General features: G+C 48.2%; 1 protein-coding gene and 1 pseudogene across 1 annotated transcript in view; one reads left to right on the top strand and one right to left on the bottom strand.

Moving 5' to 3' along the window:
• The window catches only part of PKD1L1 (polycystin 1 like 1, transient receptor potential channel interacting), a 1,793,388-nt gene that overhangs the window by 1,646,638 nt on the left and 129,031 nt on the right, over positions 1 to 17,719 (top strand). Inside the window, exons 58-60 of the mRNA XM_078688182.1 lie at positions 653 to 757; positions 10,925 to 11,065; positions 14,582 to 14,716. Of these exons, the coding sequence (XP_078544308.1) occupies positions 653 to 757; positions 10,925 to 11,065; positions 14,582 to 14,716 (381 nt within the window). The remainder of the gene's footprint in view (positions 1 to 652; positions 758 to 10,924; positions 11,066 to 14,581; positions 14,717 to 17,719) is intronic.
• Positions 7,371 to 9,053, bottom strand: LOC144830018 (18S ribosomal RNA; annotated as a pseudogene).

The following is a 17,719-nucleotide window of genomic DNA, read 5'->3' as shown; positions in this document are numbered from 1 at the left end:
GCGCGCGGCACTTTCACAACCCCTCGGGGTGCACTGTGTGGAGTGGTCGCATGGATCCCAGGGACACTGAGACATCCTACTGCACCTGCATCCCTCCAAAGTTAAAAGACAGTGAAAACAAAAACACTGTTTCAAACCACAACCCTGTTTTTCACAATGCGCTCACTTTGAGGGAGAACCGAAGTGTCACAGTTTGTGTTTGCTCTGAATGCACTTTTTTCATATATACAATCAGGCACACTGCCACAGTCTGCGCCAAGCACCCCTGGTTAAGAATGTGCCATGGAGCAAACCGGTAAGTGCACTCGATGTGTAAGCTGGGCCACAGTGCTTTGTAAACAAGTAATAATGCAATAAAGGAAGTGTCATCACCGTTAAACGCGTGTTCTTAGGTGGTAGATTCTGCTTGGGATTTGCCAATTCCAAAGATAATTTTACAAAACTGCATGCTCATATTCTTATTAAATCCTGCGGCATACATTTTTTTTTTTTACATTTTTCAAAACATTTCGAGTCTGTTATGGCGACAGTTGTAAAAATAGGTATTACTGTTACTAAAATGGCTTGTTAATTTTTAGCTCCTATTCCTTTTTTACCAAGGAGAAAAAAAGCATCACTTCCTGGAATTGTATTAATTGTTTTCTGTTTCTAGATGATTTACCTAGGACTCGTCCTCTTTCACTGTTACTTTCAACTGACTACCATGACTCAGCGTGGTCTCGTGAACTACTGGCAAGAACCTTGGAACTGGGTAGAGGTCAGTGACTATTTTATACTTGTAGTGCTTCGCAATATAGGGTAATAACGGCAATATCTCAAATAGTTGCTGTTTAAGAGCGATTCGTCATTATATCAGAAGTTGAAAGATCAGAGTTAGCCCGAAATAGAAGCTGGCACCTTAGAAATTCGTGTTTCTCACTGCTTTGTCTAATTGATGTTAAATCCATAGAATGTAATTACCCAAAAGGAATGATAGGTTGTTAGGTGCAAAGGGGTTTTTACCTTCAGTTAGCTGGAATAGATATCTGCCCCAAATGTTGAAACTGCCTAAATGACCTTTATATGTGTAGAGGTGTGCACACTTGGGGTTTGTGAAATTAAATTCGCTTGCATGACTTGTGACCACCTTTTGTGTAGGGGAAGAACAAATGGTTCAAGGGCGGACACAGAGCTGACACACCTGTACAAGCCCATTGGCTGAATCTCCCTTGAGAATGAAACATTATTGAGGTTGTTTTAGCAAAATGTTATTAAACAGGCAGATCACTTAAAAACTTGGTGGTCAAGAGGACTGGAAAGACTCTGACCTGGAAAGGAAAGATGGCCCTGGCTGGTGTTGAGAGCACTGGCCCAGTCCTGGTCGGGCATTTGTGCAGGCTTCACCCAGGCCTCACTTGGGCTTCTTTAAGCTGACTGCCCAGAGGAGCACAACAATCCTCTCCAGTCTGATGATACTCTACACTAGATAGGTAAGGTGGCTCTAGATCAAGTGACCAGGACTAAAACCCTGGCATCCACACAGCCTTCAACAACCTCTCATCGGGGTTTCTTTGGGCTTGTCAGCTCAGACAACAATGAGAAACTTCCCTGGTCAGCAGCCACCCTAATGGGATGGTAGAACCGGTCCCAGCCCCTTCCGTGGGCTTGATTGACCTCTCACTGAGGTTTCTGCGAGCCGGTCACACTCGTTCCCTGCCTGGGACTGCCAGCCTTCTCATTCAGCTGTGGTTTTCCACGAGTTCTATCTGTCTTTCTGGAACCCAGGTTTGTTTACCCAAAGTAGTGTAAGCCTCCGACACCCATTGGGCCAATCCATGAAACCATTTTTCTCCAACTATTAAGCCAGGAGGAATGACAAGCTGGAGACAGCTGGACCTGCCTGCCCTCCACGCATCTTGCCTGCCAGGCACAGACCAGGTGGCTGTGGTCAGCAGTCAACGAGATAGCCAAGGCCCACTGGACCTGCTGAGAAAGCCCAACCAGCTTGCCTCCACAAATGTCGACTTGGGCCATCAGGTGATAATGCCGATCAGCAAAAGCAATGTGCCCAGAGAGTCAAATGCTTGGCTCACGATGGCTTTCAAAACATCTCAGCAAAATAATTGCTTTGTTACTTCGGACACCCTGAACCCGAATCAGGTTATCTATAAATATTTTAGCACTATGTGCCCCAAGACTATGCAGTGCACTAGGGGCAATCAAGGTGGCCCACTTTCATTCACACTCCAGTCACCGACGTTGTAGTCAGGTGCTGAAGCCTAGAGAATGACCTCTTGAGCTCAGTGGCCCTCTAGTTTGGGGATTCTGTCACTCTGAGGTTATGTGAGCATGCTATTTCACAGATCGGAGACCTACACCTGAAGAATAGGAGTCAGAACCCACACGTCACATCAGTAGCATTGCCTCCCAACCCTAGTCATGGAAGGGGCACTGGCAGCAAACCTCTGTGCTAGGACTGAGGATTCTGTAATGAGCGTACAGGGTCTGAACTGAGAAACAAAGAGGCAAAAGCCCCCTGTGACAGCCCCAGCCACAACCTAGGAGGGCTCGAAGAGATTGACATTCAAGTGACCTGCGGACCGGTATTTCTTGCAGTGTTCTTCCATCTACATGAGAGATAGGAGAAAGACAGTGTCGCCCAAGTACCACCCGTACTGCGAGACAGCCCAGCACCCCATCAGGTTCCCTTGTTCGAATCAAGCTCAACAGTTCAAAAAAGGTTGCTGGTGCTTGCCCTGGGAGTCTCAATCCATATCACCAGGCAGCCAATCAGGAGCAGAGGCGGGCAGCTTTGTCACTGGTCCACTCCACATCAGGGCAGGAACACACATTTCTGCCAACCACTCCCAAGCCACATGTGGCTGGGCTACCAGGTAACTGGCAACAGGGGAGTGTCTCTCTACCTGTGCATAGACCATCTACTACCCATCACGGCTTGTGGGAGCCAGAACTCAATCCTCCCCACATGCCAAGAGTCAAGTACAAAGGTGGCTACCCACAGGAGTAATCAATCAATCAATCAAAGCATTTATATAGCGCACTACTCACCCGGAGGGTCTCAAGGCGCTGGGGGGGAGAGGGTACGCTACTGCTCGAACAGCCTGGTCTTGAGCTGCTTCCTGAAGGCGAGGTGGTCCTGGGTCAGGCGGAGGTGGGTCGGAAGGGAGTTCCAAGTCTTGGCGGCTAGGTAGGAGAAGGACCTTCCTCCTGTGGTGGCTCTTCGGATGCGGGGGACGGCGGCGAGGGCGTGGCTGGTCGATCGGAGTTGGCGTTTGGGAGCGTAGAAGTTGAGGCGGCTGTTGAGGTATCATGGGCCTTGGTTGTGTAGGGCTTTGTGTGCGTGGGTGAGGAGCCGGAAGGTGATTCTTTTGTTGACCGGGAGCCAGTGCAGGTCTCTCAGGTGTCCGGAGATGTGGCTGCGGCGGGGGATGTCCAGGATGACTCGTGCTGAGGTGTTCTGGATCCGCTGGAGTTTGGCGGTGGTTCCGGCGTAGAGGGAGTTGCCGTAGTCCAGTCGGCTGGTGACGAGGGCCTGGGTGACCGTCTTTCTGGTCTCGGTGGGGATCCACTGGAAGATCTTACGTAGCATGCGCAGGATGTTGAAGCACGACGAGGAGACGGCGTTGACCTGTCTGGTCATGGACAGGGAGGAGTCCAGGATGAAGCCCAGGTTGCGTGCGTAGTCTGTGGGTTTGGGTGCGCTGCCCAGGGCGGGGGACCACCAGGAGTCGTCCCAGGCGGAGGGTGATGATCCCAGGATGAGGACTTCCGTCTTGTCCGAGTTCAGTTTCAGGCGGCTGTTCGACATCCATTTGGCTAAGTCTGTCATCCCTTCGTGCAGGTTGGCTCTGGCGGTGGCGGGGTCGTTGGTGAGGGAGAGGATCAGCTGGGTGTCGTCGGCGTAGGAGATGATGTTGAGGTTGTGCTGGCGTGCGATGGCTGCGAGGGGGCTCATGTAGACGTTGAAGAGTGTTGGGCTGAGCGAGGAGCCTTGAGGAACGCCGCAGATGACTTCGGTGTCCTCCGATCTGAATGGGGGAGGCGGACTCTCTGTGTTCTTCCGGCGAGGAAGGAGGTGATCCACTACAGTGCCTTCTCCTGGATTCCGACGTTGCTGAGGCGCTGTACTAGGGTACGGTGGCAGACAGTTTCGAAGGCCGCGGAGAGGTCCAGGAGGATGAGGGCCGCTGTTTCTCCGTTGTCGAGCAGGGCTCGGATGTCATCGGTAGCTGCGATCAGGGCGGTCTCGGTGCTGTGGTTGGCCCGGAAGCCAGACTGCGAGAGGTCGAGGGAACCGTTCGTCTCGAGGCAGGCGGCCAGTTGCTTGTTGACGGTCTTCTCGATGACTTTTGCCGGAAACGGGAGCAGCGAGATGGGGCGGTAGTTCTTGAGGTCGGTGGGGTCGGCTGATGGTTTCTTAAGTAGAGCGCTGAGTTCGGCGTGCTTCCAGCTCTCCGGGAAGGTCGCGGTGTCGAAGGAGGTATTGATGATGTCCCGCAAGTGGGGTGCGATGACAGCGTCGGCTTTGTTGAAGACGTGGTGAGGGCAGGGGTCTGTCGGAGATCCGGAGTGGATGGAGTTCATCGTGTGGACGGTGTCTTCGGTGCTGATCGGGGTCCAGGCGCGGAGGGTGGTGGTGGGGGGCGGTGGTTCGGTCGTGGAGTGCGTCGGTTGAGTGCTGAAGCTGTTGTGTATGTCCACGATCTTGTTGTGGAAGTAGGAGGCGAGGGAGTTGCAGAGGTCTTGCGAAGGGGTGATGTCGTTGTTTCCGGCGTTGGGGTTGGAGAGCTCTTTCACGATGTTGAAGAGTTCCTTGCTGTTGTGTGCGTTGTTGTCCAGTCGTTCCTTGAATGCGGTTTTCTTGGTGGCGTGGATCAGTTGGTGGTGTTTTCGGGTGGCGAGCTTGAGGGCTGTCATGTTGTCTGGTGTTGGGTTTCTGCGCCAGGTTTTCTCGAGTGCTCTGCAGTTCTTCTTGGAGCTCTTGAGTTCGTCGTTAAACCATGGGGCTTTCTTGCTGCCGGGTCTGCTGAGCGGGGTCTTCAGAGGGGCGAGTTCGTCTGCGCAGTCGCTGATCCATTTCGTGAGGTTGGTGGCCGCTTGGCTGGGGTTCGTTGTGCTGGTGGGAGGGTTCTTGCTCAGGGAAGTAGAGAGCTGGTCTGCAGTGATCTTGTTCCAGCATCTGCGGGGGGCCTGTATCTGGTGATGGTGGAGCGTGGTCCTTCTGAAGCTGAAGTGGACGCAGCTGTGGTCCGTCCAGTGGAGTCCCGTGGCGTGGCTGAAGGCGATGTCCTTTCTGGAAGAGAAGACCGGGTCGAGCGTGTGTCCGGCGTAGTGGGTGGGGGTGTTGACCAGCTGCTTGAGTCCGAGGTTGGCGAGGTTGTCCAGCAGGGTGGTGGTGTTGTGGTCGTTGTTGTTCTCCAGGTGGAAGTTGAGGTTCCCGAGGAGGATGTAGTCAGCGGAGAGGAGGGCGTGTGGGCTGATGAAGTCGGCGATGTCTTCGCTGAATTGTGTGCGTGGTCCTGGGGATCTGTAGATGAGGGTGCCTCTGAGGGTGGTCTTGGGGTTGATGTGGATCTGGAAGTGCAGGTGTTCAGCGGGTGCGAGGGTGTCGTCGGTGTTGGTCGTGATGCGGATGGTGTTCCTGTGGATGATGGCGATGCCTCCTCCTGTCTGGTTGATGCGGTCCCTCCGGATGATCTTGTAGCCGTCCGGGATGGCGATGGCGATGTCGGGCGCTGAGGAGGCGTTCATCCAGGTTTCCGTGAGGAAGGCGACGTCTGGGGCTGTGGTGTCGAGCAGGTTCCAGAGCTCGACGGCGTGTCTGTGGACGGAGCGGGTGTTGAGCAGGATGCACTTCAGGTGGGTGGTGCTGGAGTTCGGCTTGGTGGGTGCTGGTGTAGCGTGGGTCCGGTTGCAGGTGAACTTGCAGGAGTGGCAACTGAAGGGTCCGTGGGTGCGTCTCGGTGTGGCTCGGTAGCAGCCCGGGGTTCGGCCGGTGTTGAGAGCGATGAGTTCGGTGGCGTCGTAGGTCCGTCGGGTCGGCTTCCATCGGTGGGGGCCAGGGGTCCTGGCACTGGGCGCGGACGGGCGCAGACGGGCTTACCTTTGGCGCACCTTCGGCGCTCAATCGGTGCTCCCGCTGCGCGTGTCCGCTGCGCGGTCGCTGAGGGGGCATCATAAGTAGGAGCCGGGAGGGAGGGTCAGCCGGGAGGCGGGAAGACCAATGGGAGAGGGGGGAGGCGGAGCTACGGGTCAGCGGCGGCGGGAAAGCGGCGGGAAGCACGGGGCAGCGGGGCCGGTGAGGAGCGGGGGCAGAGGCGGCAGGCTGCGGGCAGAAGGCGAACCTGAGGCAGATGCGGAGGGCAGGGGCGTAGAGGAGGTGAGCGGAGGTCTTCAGCAATCTGGGAGCGGCCAGGCAGCAGGAAAATCAGAGCAGGCAGGCAGGCGAGCGGCAGAGCAGCGTGGAGGGAGCGACCGCCTGCGAGGGCACAGGGGTAGGGTAGTCTCTCCGCTCCGGATATGGAAGTGGTGCCCAAGGGAGTGCATGTGAGCAGCCATGGTACACCACAGACAGCCAAACATGGTTTCACCCCAGGAGACCGGCGCTATTAAAGGGAGGCCAGGCACAATAGGAATTTACTTCCCAGGAGTAGGTTAGCATTCCATCCCTGGTCACGTAAGGGGTACCCAAGGCGATGCACATGCGCAGCTGTGGAACACCAGTCACACATGGCATGCAGTCAAATGCCTCAGAGTTTCACCCCGGCGTAGGACTGACGCCTGCCTTCCCCATGAGAGGGAGGCCAGGAATTTAGGCAGTGTACCTCCAAGCCAGGATTTGGGTAGTGTGGGTCTGACCTTGGAGGACAAAGGGAGCAAAGCTCCCTTGAGCCACATCCACACCCTGGGAGGGCCTCCAAGTTGATTGATGTTCAAGCAACCTTCAGACAGGCAATGTTCACCCACCTGTAGGTGCCTGAGAGGTAGGCGTCTCCTTCCCACACGTGAGACAAACCAGCACCCCTGCAAACTTCCCCTCTTCGAGTCAAACTCAACTTCCACACTTCAGTTTCCCGGGATTGTGCTGGGTGAGCCTGGGTTCCCAATCTGTTGGGCTATCTGCTGTGTTGGCCCCTTAAAACACCTGGGCCTGTGGTCCTCAACACATGCTCTGCCGAGCTGATCCCTGCAGTGCCTTGAGGAGAGCCCCCCGCCCTTGGGTGTCATTCGCATCCGCCAGGGGAGGAGCTCATCCCACTCTGAGCTCAACAGCCACATACCTCCATGCCAACCAGCACTTGAGGGGAGTGGTCGGCCCATTCCGGATGGCTATGATCTGGCTGGGATGCAACAATGTAAGGCTTGTGTCATCTCTAGCATGCAGGTTCACCTAAGGAATCCTTGTTATGACTTTTACTTCTACCATATAGTCTAGTATGATCATCTTCTTGGCGCACCTCCAGGGCTGTTGCTTATCTGAGTGGGGCCGATCTGAGAACCTCACTAAACTATCCAGTCAGTAGTAGCAATGGGTAGTTTGTACAAAAGGCAGGGCCTTTATCAATGTGATTTTGATACACACACACAGGGAATTCCTCGTACCTGGCAAATGAATGTAATCATGGAAATAATTGTAATACCTGCACCTATCGGCGGAGGGTACACACACACCTCTGCATCAGGCATTTAAGGGCATGGCAGACCTATTCTTGCTTTATCTTGTGTGGCTAAATGCCACTTGTCCACGTAGGTAGTTTAACACCGATCTCTGCATGCCACTTAGCTAGTTAGCATGGAGGACTCCCGCAGGTTATCTGAATTAACCAGCCAAATTGCTCCACCAGTTATGAATGCTCAGGCACCGTCACCACAGATTTGAGAAAGACCTATCAATCTGTTAATCCTTTCCATTTCCAGGACAATTAGGATTGCCACATTGAGTCAAATTCAATTAAGTTGCAGGCTCAACTCCTAATAGTGGCCTTCAGTCATATCCTTTAAGTTTCAGCTTTGCAAACATATTCTCCCTAGTACTTAAAGATTTTGGTTTTTTCGAAGCTGCTGGACAGTTCATGGGAATTAAGTTACCGGATTGCCAGTCAGCATCATTTAGGATCAGAATTCCAACAGTGTCCGATTGTCTTCGGACCTCTGACTTTAATTCTTCATTAATTAAAACTTTCTTGGCAAATGCTTTCACTTTGGTTTATCTACATATTCCAAATGTCACCTCTTGCAGACAAATACGAATGCCCCAATTCTGAAAATCAGTAACAGTATTAAGGCCCCCGGCCTGCTTTGAACACTCTAATTCTTTCAAAGAAAAGTCTTCAGACCTAGAGGACTCTGTTAAGAGCATCAAGGGGCTGCTGAGAGTTAGGGTCTGGGGCAGGCAGTAGCTAACCATGTGTTGGGCCTCCAGCTGTATCCCAACTATCAACTTTTCACTTGCAGTAAGGTTAATATAGGCTATTGGAGGTAGAGTTAGCGCAGCTGCTGACACAAAACTTGCCCTCCAGTGGATCCTTGTTAAACGATTTGAGGTGTTCTCATTAGGATTACAGGGCCTCGGAAATTGACCCATATTGCTATTTTTCATCTCTACCTCCCAAAAGTTAGGAACTGACCGTTTGCACACCTACTGCTTATCTTGGGTGTGGTCACTGTTCCTCAAATTCCCATTATGGAACTGAACCCTCTGCTTTACCTGTGTTCCGTAGGGACAGAAGATACCGTTTTAAGTAGATAGAGTAGACATCTGAATGTGCTGTCACAGTCAAAGGGATATGCAATCAGCTGAGTTTATCTAGTCACCAAAGCAGCCAGGCAAGCCTGGATTGGTATTGGTCTGATAAATGTATGCCTCCCAGGAAGCCAGCAGTCATCGGCATGTATTGGGTCTACAATTACCACCATTTTCCAGGTAACAGAGCAATCAATAGAACTATAACTGTATTAATGAGACATGCACAGTTGCATTGTACTGACCTTGTGTTCTCACAAATGCATGGCCTACTTTTTGAGGCAAGAATATGCTAATGGAATGATCAGGATCCCGAAAGCGACACTCTTTAATCAATAGTTCAAGGTGGGGTGAAAGCTCTTTAATTGAAACAGCTGATGTCGGCCAAGCAGTCCATCCCTAAAATGATCATGTACACACCCCCAATCAGAGTAGTGTGCTGGTTAGACCGTCCCAAACCAGGCTGCTCTGCCACAAGACATCTGATTCATACCCTTGCCTGCTCTCTGGGAAGGCATGCACACCAAAGAGCCCCTCAGACCTTGTAAGCGGCTAAAAACCCGAACCAATGGAGCACTGTACAGGGCAATCAGGGCCCGTCTGGGGAGAACAATCAGATGAAAAGCGGGTTGCAAGCAAGCACCCTCTTCCAGCTGAACCAGCAGACCACCTTTTGTAATCTGGGCACCTTCGGTGAGAGAGGTGGATTTTTGAGTGAATGCATCTGACCTCCTGAAGCCCTGGATAGGGTATAGACTTCAAATGAGCCCTCATTTGGACTTCTAGGGCGGCCCAGCCGTGTGGGTGCCACATGCATTCCTATGGCATGTGTGAACAAATGAATGGTCTCAGAGAACAGCCTTCTGGTCTCACCCTGTTTTCAGAGGGAAATTTCTGTTTGCTCATGGTGTACACCAACTGGGTAAAGGATGACACTGAAGGTCAGCAACGAGGGTCCTGGCCTCAGTCTTGGCTAAACAAGGATGACTCCTTCCCGGAACTCTGACTGGGGCCTGGTAGACATTTTCACCCCGCTCAAGAAGGGTAGCCCTCCATGAGCCTGCAGAACATCGTCCTGGGCACCTTGTGAAACCATGGGCTGGTAAATGGAACCCAGTCCCCTAGGCTCACCGTCCCTTCTCAGCCAGTTAGTGCTCTGAACAGTGCCTGTTCGAGCTCTTCACCCTCCCAAAGCAGGGGAAACCTCCCCAGGCATGTTGTTCCCAGGTCAAGGCATTGAACAATGGCTCTGGTCAGTTAATGATCCTTGCAGTCCCACCGGCGGACAGCCTAAAGAAGCATTTAATTGGTGTGGGAGTCGCTCTCACACCCAACAATAACTATCTGGGAGAAGATGACTAGGCGTACTTTTATTCTGGGTACGAGGAGTGACATAAATGGGCTGTAAAGGCCATAGTAAATTATCGCTTCAAATGTGGTAGAAATGTAAACAAAGATTTATTCCACTGAAACAGACTCCATGCATCTGTACATCCCTGTAGTCTTCTCAACAGCTCTTTATCGAATTTTGAACAGCAAACATTCCAATGACATTAGAAAATCTCAGTCTTGTTGCAGCTGGGACAGCAGAGGTAGACCTCGGATTCCACATGGGCTTCTAAGCAGATACGTCCCACCTCACGATGCCTTGACTGTGAGAAATTTCAAATGAGTCGTCATCAGGACTTTCAGTTCAGAATTCTGAAAACTGAGTCCTGCTAGCAAATTACGTGTTCTTTTAGAACAAAAAATTTCACTAGTGACTTTGGCACGAACAATTTCACCCACCTCTGGGCATGATGAATGTTGTACAAGCATAATTTCACACACCCATAGTGCATATAGTGTTAATGAGCCCAGATTTAGAATGGTCTTGCAGAAGCAGTCTGTAAGAGGGAAAAATACTAATCCTAGAACATTCATATAAACCCATGAGGGAACAAGCCTTACTTGCACTAATACTGTGTTCGGGCACAGTTTAGGCTTCTACGTTTAGTGGGTATTCTTGGTGCAGCACTAATTTCCAATGCAATTTTTGATTACACATTTTCATTTTTTTCCTGCAACTAAGATACTGTAGCTTTAGGAATATACATGCTTTATATTAGAAAACATCATAGGTTGATGTAACATGTCACCTGTATTTTTTTCAAAATGGCTATTATTTTTTCATGTTTGTAGGTGTTCATAATCATGCTTAGTCTGTGCTACTATGCATATTCTGTTTATCGTTTGATTCTGGCAGTGGATATAATTGATCGTCTGCAAAGAGGATTTTTCAGGGTCTTTGTAGACCTTAGTTTCATCTCCTCATGGGATCAGGTAAGAGAAAAAACATGCATTATTAAATTACACAAACTATAGAGATATGTTTTTTATCACTTTAGTTTCCTTTTACTGTATTGGTCCTGGCTTGGTGAGACTGCAGTCTCATCAAAACGTGCCAGTGTTCATAAAGTAAATCTTTAGCCACAGCAATGACCATGTCTACTCTACTTCATTCTGCTTTTCTTCGGAAATGGCTCAATTTTTAATATTTGCAGCACCTACAACAAAAAATAAAAATAAAATAGGCAGATGCTTCTATGGTTTGTATACTTTGTTGCCTTTATACTTGTCTCATAAGGGGCCACTGGAGTGATTTGCGCTGTCTGCTTCACTGGAGGGCAACTATTTGCTTTCCACGTTCTGATTTCCAAGGACTACTGAATGGTTGGGAGGTGATATAATGTTATAAAAAGGAATGGCTAGACGATGGGAAAGAGACCTAATCTGTAAAATGTCTATACAACTTGTTTACACTTTCCTTCCTGTTGGTCAAATTGAGAGAGGTAGCAGTCTCCCTAGCTCCAAACAATGTCTCAAAGTCTGCTCTTGAACCAATTCTTACCTGATATGAAATGCTAACTCAGCCTAACCATTTCCTTTACACATCTTGCTAAGAGGCTGCTCATAGGGGGCTACAAACACCATAGCAAGTTATTATTCCCCAATCTTGTAAAGCACAGTTGCACTAGGTTTGAAGAAAGCACCTTTGTTTTGACGTTTGTTGTTTATCTCAAATTGAAATAGAAGTCCTCTCTCTAACAATGGAGACTTCAACCTTCACTGGAATTACCTGAATCACCTATTTCAAAGCCTTCTTATCGGACCTCGAGTTGACCAACATTTGTGATTACCCAACTCACAATAAAGGTGAGACCCTAGACCTAATAATCCCAAAACAGGGCGTTACTACACTGGAGTCTATTTTGCCTTGCGATTCGACAGAACACTACTGTATTACATTTCTCATCAATGCCAATGTGAGCCCCAAAAAGATCAAGTAAAAAAAAAGAAAAGATTTGAAGCTCAGTTTTGAACATCCTTGACTTGATTACTCTCCTACAACTAAAAAATGTATCCACCAAAGTTTCTAAACCCTGGTTCAACGAAAACCTCAGTACTGAAAGACTCAATTTGAGACTAGCAGAAAGAGCCTGGAGATCCTCACCTCCCATGGAAAACTTGGAAAGCCTAAGGTCAGTGAGAAACACTTACAAAAGAAAATCAGAAACTTGAAAACCAATTACTTTAGACCCACCTAGACCAAGCCAGAAATCAGCCCCAAAACTTTGACACTATCAAGCAACACTCCAACAACCAACCCTACCTTCCTGGTATTGGATCCAACAAGCCTTCTAATTGCGAAGAATTTGCATCCTTCTTCACGGAAATAACGGTCATTATTGAAAAGGAGTTACAGACAATGAGGGAGCTGATATCATCTCACTTACTCACCATTAGTCATCCATCACAGTCTGCTATCCCTATCGGTCACCCTGAGCTCTTCCTCAAGAGCCTCCTGACACACATTCACCCCCCTAAAGGAAGGTGACATTCACTACTTGCTCACAGTGCTGAAACCGTCAGATCACTTCATCAACACTTTACCTTTGATTATCTTTAACACGATCAAATTGTCTATCCTTCCTCTATGGACCAAGATCGTAAATGTCTCTCTCCTTCAAGGTACACTCCCTGATTATCTAAAATTAGGACAGGTAGCCCCCATCCTAAAAAAAACAACGGCAGATTGTTCAGACTTAAACAATTTCTGTCCAATCTCCAACATTACCACTCTGGCGAAGCTTATCGAGAAATGTGTACAGATCCAACTCTGCAATCACATAGCTCAGTACTAACTCCTAGACCAATACCAGTCTGGTTTCCTCCAAGATCACAGCCCAGAAACACCACTCACACCCATAGTGGGCGACGCTCTAGCAATGTTGGATCAAAATGAAGCATGTCTTCGCATCCTCCTTGACCTATACTCAGCATTTGACACTCTGTGAAACACATCAACTTTCTAAACCTACTTGAAAGAAGGATGGTATTGTCAGGGACCATCCTTCAATGGTTTACTACAGTCCTCCATAGCAGATCCTAAAGAATCAAGGTCAACAATTCCCTGTCAAAGCCCTCTACGGTCACCCTGGGAGTCCCACAGGGATTTGCCCCCTCTCCCCTTCTCTTCAACTTATTCTTGGAACCTTTAGCAGACTCCTTAGCATCCTCAAACATTCATTACCATATGTATGCAGACGACACACAATTATACCTGAAAATCTCCTCCCCTGATGGCCTCAATACCCTCAGCATTATACTTCAAGATACTCAGAACTGGCTTGTGCTTAACCATCTCAAACTTAATGCCATCTAAACAGAATTCCTCCTCATTACCCCACCCAAAGACAATCTTAAGACCGGCCCTCAATTGTACACCTCACTTTGTATACTCTGCAAGATCTCTGGAAATTATACTAGACAAACATCTGCATATGCAGAACCACATCAGTAACGCCACCAAAGGAGCGAATTGCCTGATGAGCATCCTAAGGAAATTAAAACCATTCCACCCCCAGGATTTGCTGTTCAAGCCCTTGTCTTCCCCGGGCTCAATTACAGAACTGCTATGCTCAGTGGCCTTCCGAGATACAAACTGACCACTTTATAGGCCTCTCCCAGTGCTGCAGCCAGACTCGTCACCAGAACAAAAAGAAACAATCACATCCCCCCTGATCTGAAATCCCTAAACTGGCTCCCTTATGAATCACAAATTCATCTAAAACTCACTTGCATGACCCCCTAAAGCCCTTCATTTCAACACTCCCAGATACCTAGCACAAAAGTTGGAACTATCTGGCGGATGTAGATCATCGTGAAGTAACAGCTCCTTGCTGCTGAAACCGCAGATTTTCTGCATAAAGAAAATTGTGCAACAGAGCTTTTTCTGGCACGCACCGATATTTTTTAATTCTCTTCTGAAGAAAATCCGTCTGATTCCCTCTACCTCCTCCTTCAAATTAAAAGTGAAAACATTCCTAAAGAATAAAAGGTTGGCCTAACATTTGTCACCATAACACATATAAATCGACCTTTTCTGTTGTACTCTTATTCTGTTGATCACCACTTCTCCTTCTGATCTCCTAGGGAGGTCGCTCTCCTCGATTTGTTATTCTTCTATGATTGTATTTATGTTGTAACAGCACTTTATTGTTGTCTTTTACTGGTTTATTCACTCCCCCATCCGTAAAGCTCTTTGATACCCCCAGAGGTCATGGTCGCGCTATACAAACTTTATAAATAATTAAATAAAAATAAATAAGTCAAACCCTGCACACACTGGCACTATTTACAGCCATGGTCAGTAATTATCATTTTTCAGAAAAGAGCAATGAAGCAGGGCTTCATTTGCTATCTCCTCCAACCGTTTAGTATTTGAATACTTGAATTTGAACACGTAATTTTGTTGGGCTGAAAAACACTGAGTCGCTGTTGTTTATTTTCTTGTAGTGTGCACGCTCCTTGCATGGGGCCATCGTGTTCCTATTGCTAATGAAGTGCATTCGGCTGCTTCGCATTCACAAATTGACGGCTCCCTGTGTGTCAATGCTGCGCCTTTCCTTCTCCAGTGTGATTTTGACATTGGTAAGCTGCATCAGTCGTCTCTGCCTGGAGACCCACAATAATCTGCATGTGTTTCTTACTGTCTAATGGAATGGGTGATTTGCTTTGGATAATATGTACTAAGGAGCATAGACACCTTGTTTAATGCTAAGCATCGAAACTACCTGCATAAAATGAAAAATACAACTAAATGTATAAAAAATATTAGTTCAATAGTTTGGCTTTCGTAAATGGCTGGACATGCTCTTTCTGTTGCAATAAAACATATATTTGCTTACACATAGATATCAAATTCAGAAGTCCTTTTTACCACTGCCTATCAGCCATTTTGTGACTTTCTGTAAAGTACTATGGCATGAGTTGCAAACTGTTTCCACCGTTTCAATAAATCACTTAAGGAACAAAATTGTGTCCAAAGAATGTACATAATGGCAATACCAATTGAGAAAAAAGAGTCATCTTAAGCTTGTAAGTCAACACCACCATAATAGTGCAGTAAGGTAATTTATCTTCAATCAAGATTACAGAGCTAGCCCTATAATACCCTAATATGATTAAGCTATTATTAAAAATTGGGTTTCTGGTTGACAGAGGATACACGCTGCCCATGCAGGAACCACAATTCTATTACAGGACCGGAGGCTTCGGATTATGCTTCTCTTTCTTATATTTGCTACTCACAGCAGCCAATGAAAAACGTTTTGTATGCAAATAAAAACTACATTTCCCATGATACTTGTACATACATCACATCCTGTATAGCCCCATAAGAGCTGCTGTACCCAATGTCTCCTCCTCTTTCTTTGCTGCTCACGCAGACAGTTAAGTACTCACAACATTGTGCCATGACATGTTTTACCTGGCTGTTGGATGGCATTTGATGTTATTACCTGTATGTTTGCGCTCATGTCGCGCTATTTGAATGCTTTGCGCTTATATCGCGCTATGTAAAAAATTGTTTTTAATGCTGACCATATCTTTTGTCGACTTAAAACGGATTTACCATGCTTTGTCTTGAACCAGCGCTCGCGGGCGCCATTGCTTGTTTTATGATTAGGCGGAGCGGCTCCCGCTGGGAGCGGCGTACTCCGGGGAAGCTTTTACTTAATTGACTGTTCGGCCTCTCCGGCCACGTTTTCCGTCCCCCGAGGGCCTGCGGGCATGGCAGTGTTTCTCGAGGGGGCGGCGTATGAGTGTTGAGCCTCTTCCCGCTGATTTTCCAGGGCCGTGCTGCCCTGCAGGGGTCTTCAGGCCTCCTTAGCTTTGCCATGATTGGTTTACACGTGGCCTCGGGGCAAGGCTGTTGCCTCTTATCTCCATGGTTCAGGGTTCGATCCCAGGTGCCTCCACTTCATGTTTTCCAATTGCCACATGAAATTTAATGTTTATAATTCTATTTTCGTACTTTTATTACTATTTAGGTTTGATATTCCCCTGGTGCATGTTTTCATTATTTATACTGGAAGACAGTAGGGCCGAAAAGCCTCCTTAGCTTCGTCATGATTGGTTTACACGTGGCCTCGGGGCAAGGCTGTTGCCTCTTATCTCCATGGTTCAGGGTTCGATCCCAGGTGCCTCCACTTCATATTTTCCAATTGCCACATGAAATTTAATGTTTATAATTCTATTTTCGTACTTTTATTACTATTTAGGTTTGATATTCCCCTGGTGCCTGTATGTTCATTATTTATACTGGAAGACAGTAGGGCCGAAAAGCCTCCTTAGCTTCGTCATGATTGGTTTACACGTGGCCTCGGGGCAAGGCTGTTGCCTCTTATCTCCATGGTTCAGGGTTCGATCCCAGGTGCCTCCACTTCATATTTTCCAATTGCCACATGAAATTTAATGTTTATAATTCTATTTTCGTACTTTTATTACTATTTAAGTTTGATATTCTCCTGGTGCATGTTTTCATTATTTATACTGGAAGACAGTAGTGCGCTTGGTAGCGTTTTTTATTTCACCCACCAATACAAGTTTCAGATCGCTCCGGCAGGAGTGGTGAGGTCGCTCTGCTCTTGCCGGCGACATTAAACCTCGTGGGAGGCCTGACTCGGCCACAAACTGACTCAAACGCTCCCTCCGGAGCTGAAATGCGGCGCTGGCATGGCGCCATGATGAAATGGGTACCGATGGCTTGTGTCTAGAATTTTAGCTCCTAGATTGGGTTCCAACGATGCTGTTTCCACATTGCAATAGATTTTCCTGTCACTTCCATAGGGTTGGTTGAATTATTACACGGTCTCGCGCTTTCTCCGCCAAAGGCTTTCCCTAGTAGCCGAGTGCGGTCATGGAGTCATAACGCTCCGGTGTGCGTAACCCACTTGGGCACAATTTTGGGCTTACTTTTGGGCACTTTGGCCTACGCACGTCGTTTGCGTCCCCAGTATGTTTTGTTTTGAGGTCTCAGTGCCTCCTGCTTTATCTGAGGAGAGTGCCTGGTAGCCTCCAGGCTTAAACAATAGGCTGGCCCTCGGAGTGCGCACACGCTCCTTGTATTTTACTATGACTCCGACGCCCTCTGGGCTGGTATAATGACTACAGCTTTGCTGAGGAGCCGCTACATTATTCATTCTCTGTTTTAGTGTGCACAGGGTTGGCTCCCCCTCTACTCCTCCATTGCGCTGTGCTTTGCACTACCATATATATTAAATACGGATATCCCTTGAGGGTGATGGTGGGACATGTGTATATATATGTATATATTGGAGGATGACAACTACTGATAGGAGCGCAAGAGCCTCCTCGACTAATTATGTTGACACCCAAGTTCTTCCCGTTCTTGTGTGATCAACAGGGCCTCGAGTATGACGTTACCTATCTTAAGGGTGACAGGGCTTGATTGACGCCCACTTTTCGTTCTGCTACCACAAATCCTTGAGCATGATTTTTAATCTCTTTTATTTATTATTTCATTTATTATTTTCATTTCGTATTTCTTTTTCGCCAACACGTAAGGCAGCAGCGCGCGTGTGATGGGATTTAGCCTAGGGCATGCGACCCCCCCCCTTTTTTGGGTATAGC

Source organism: Lissotriton helveticus, chromosome 4_1 (genome assembly GCF_964261635.1).
Source record: "Lissotriton helveticus chromosome 4_1, aLisHel1.1, whole genome shotgun sequence".
NCBI classification, from domain to species: Eukaryota; Metazoa; Chordata; class Amphibia; order Caudata; family Salamandridae; genus Lissotriton; species Lissotriton helveticus.
Note: the sequence above shows the minus strand (reverse complement) of the source record. Positions and strands in the feature narration are given on the sequence as shown.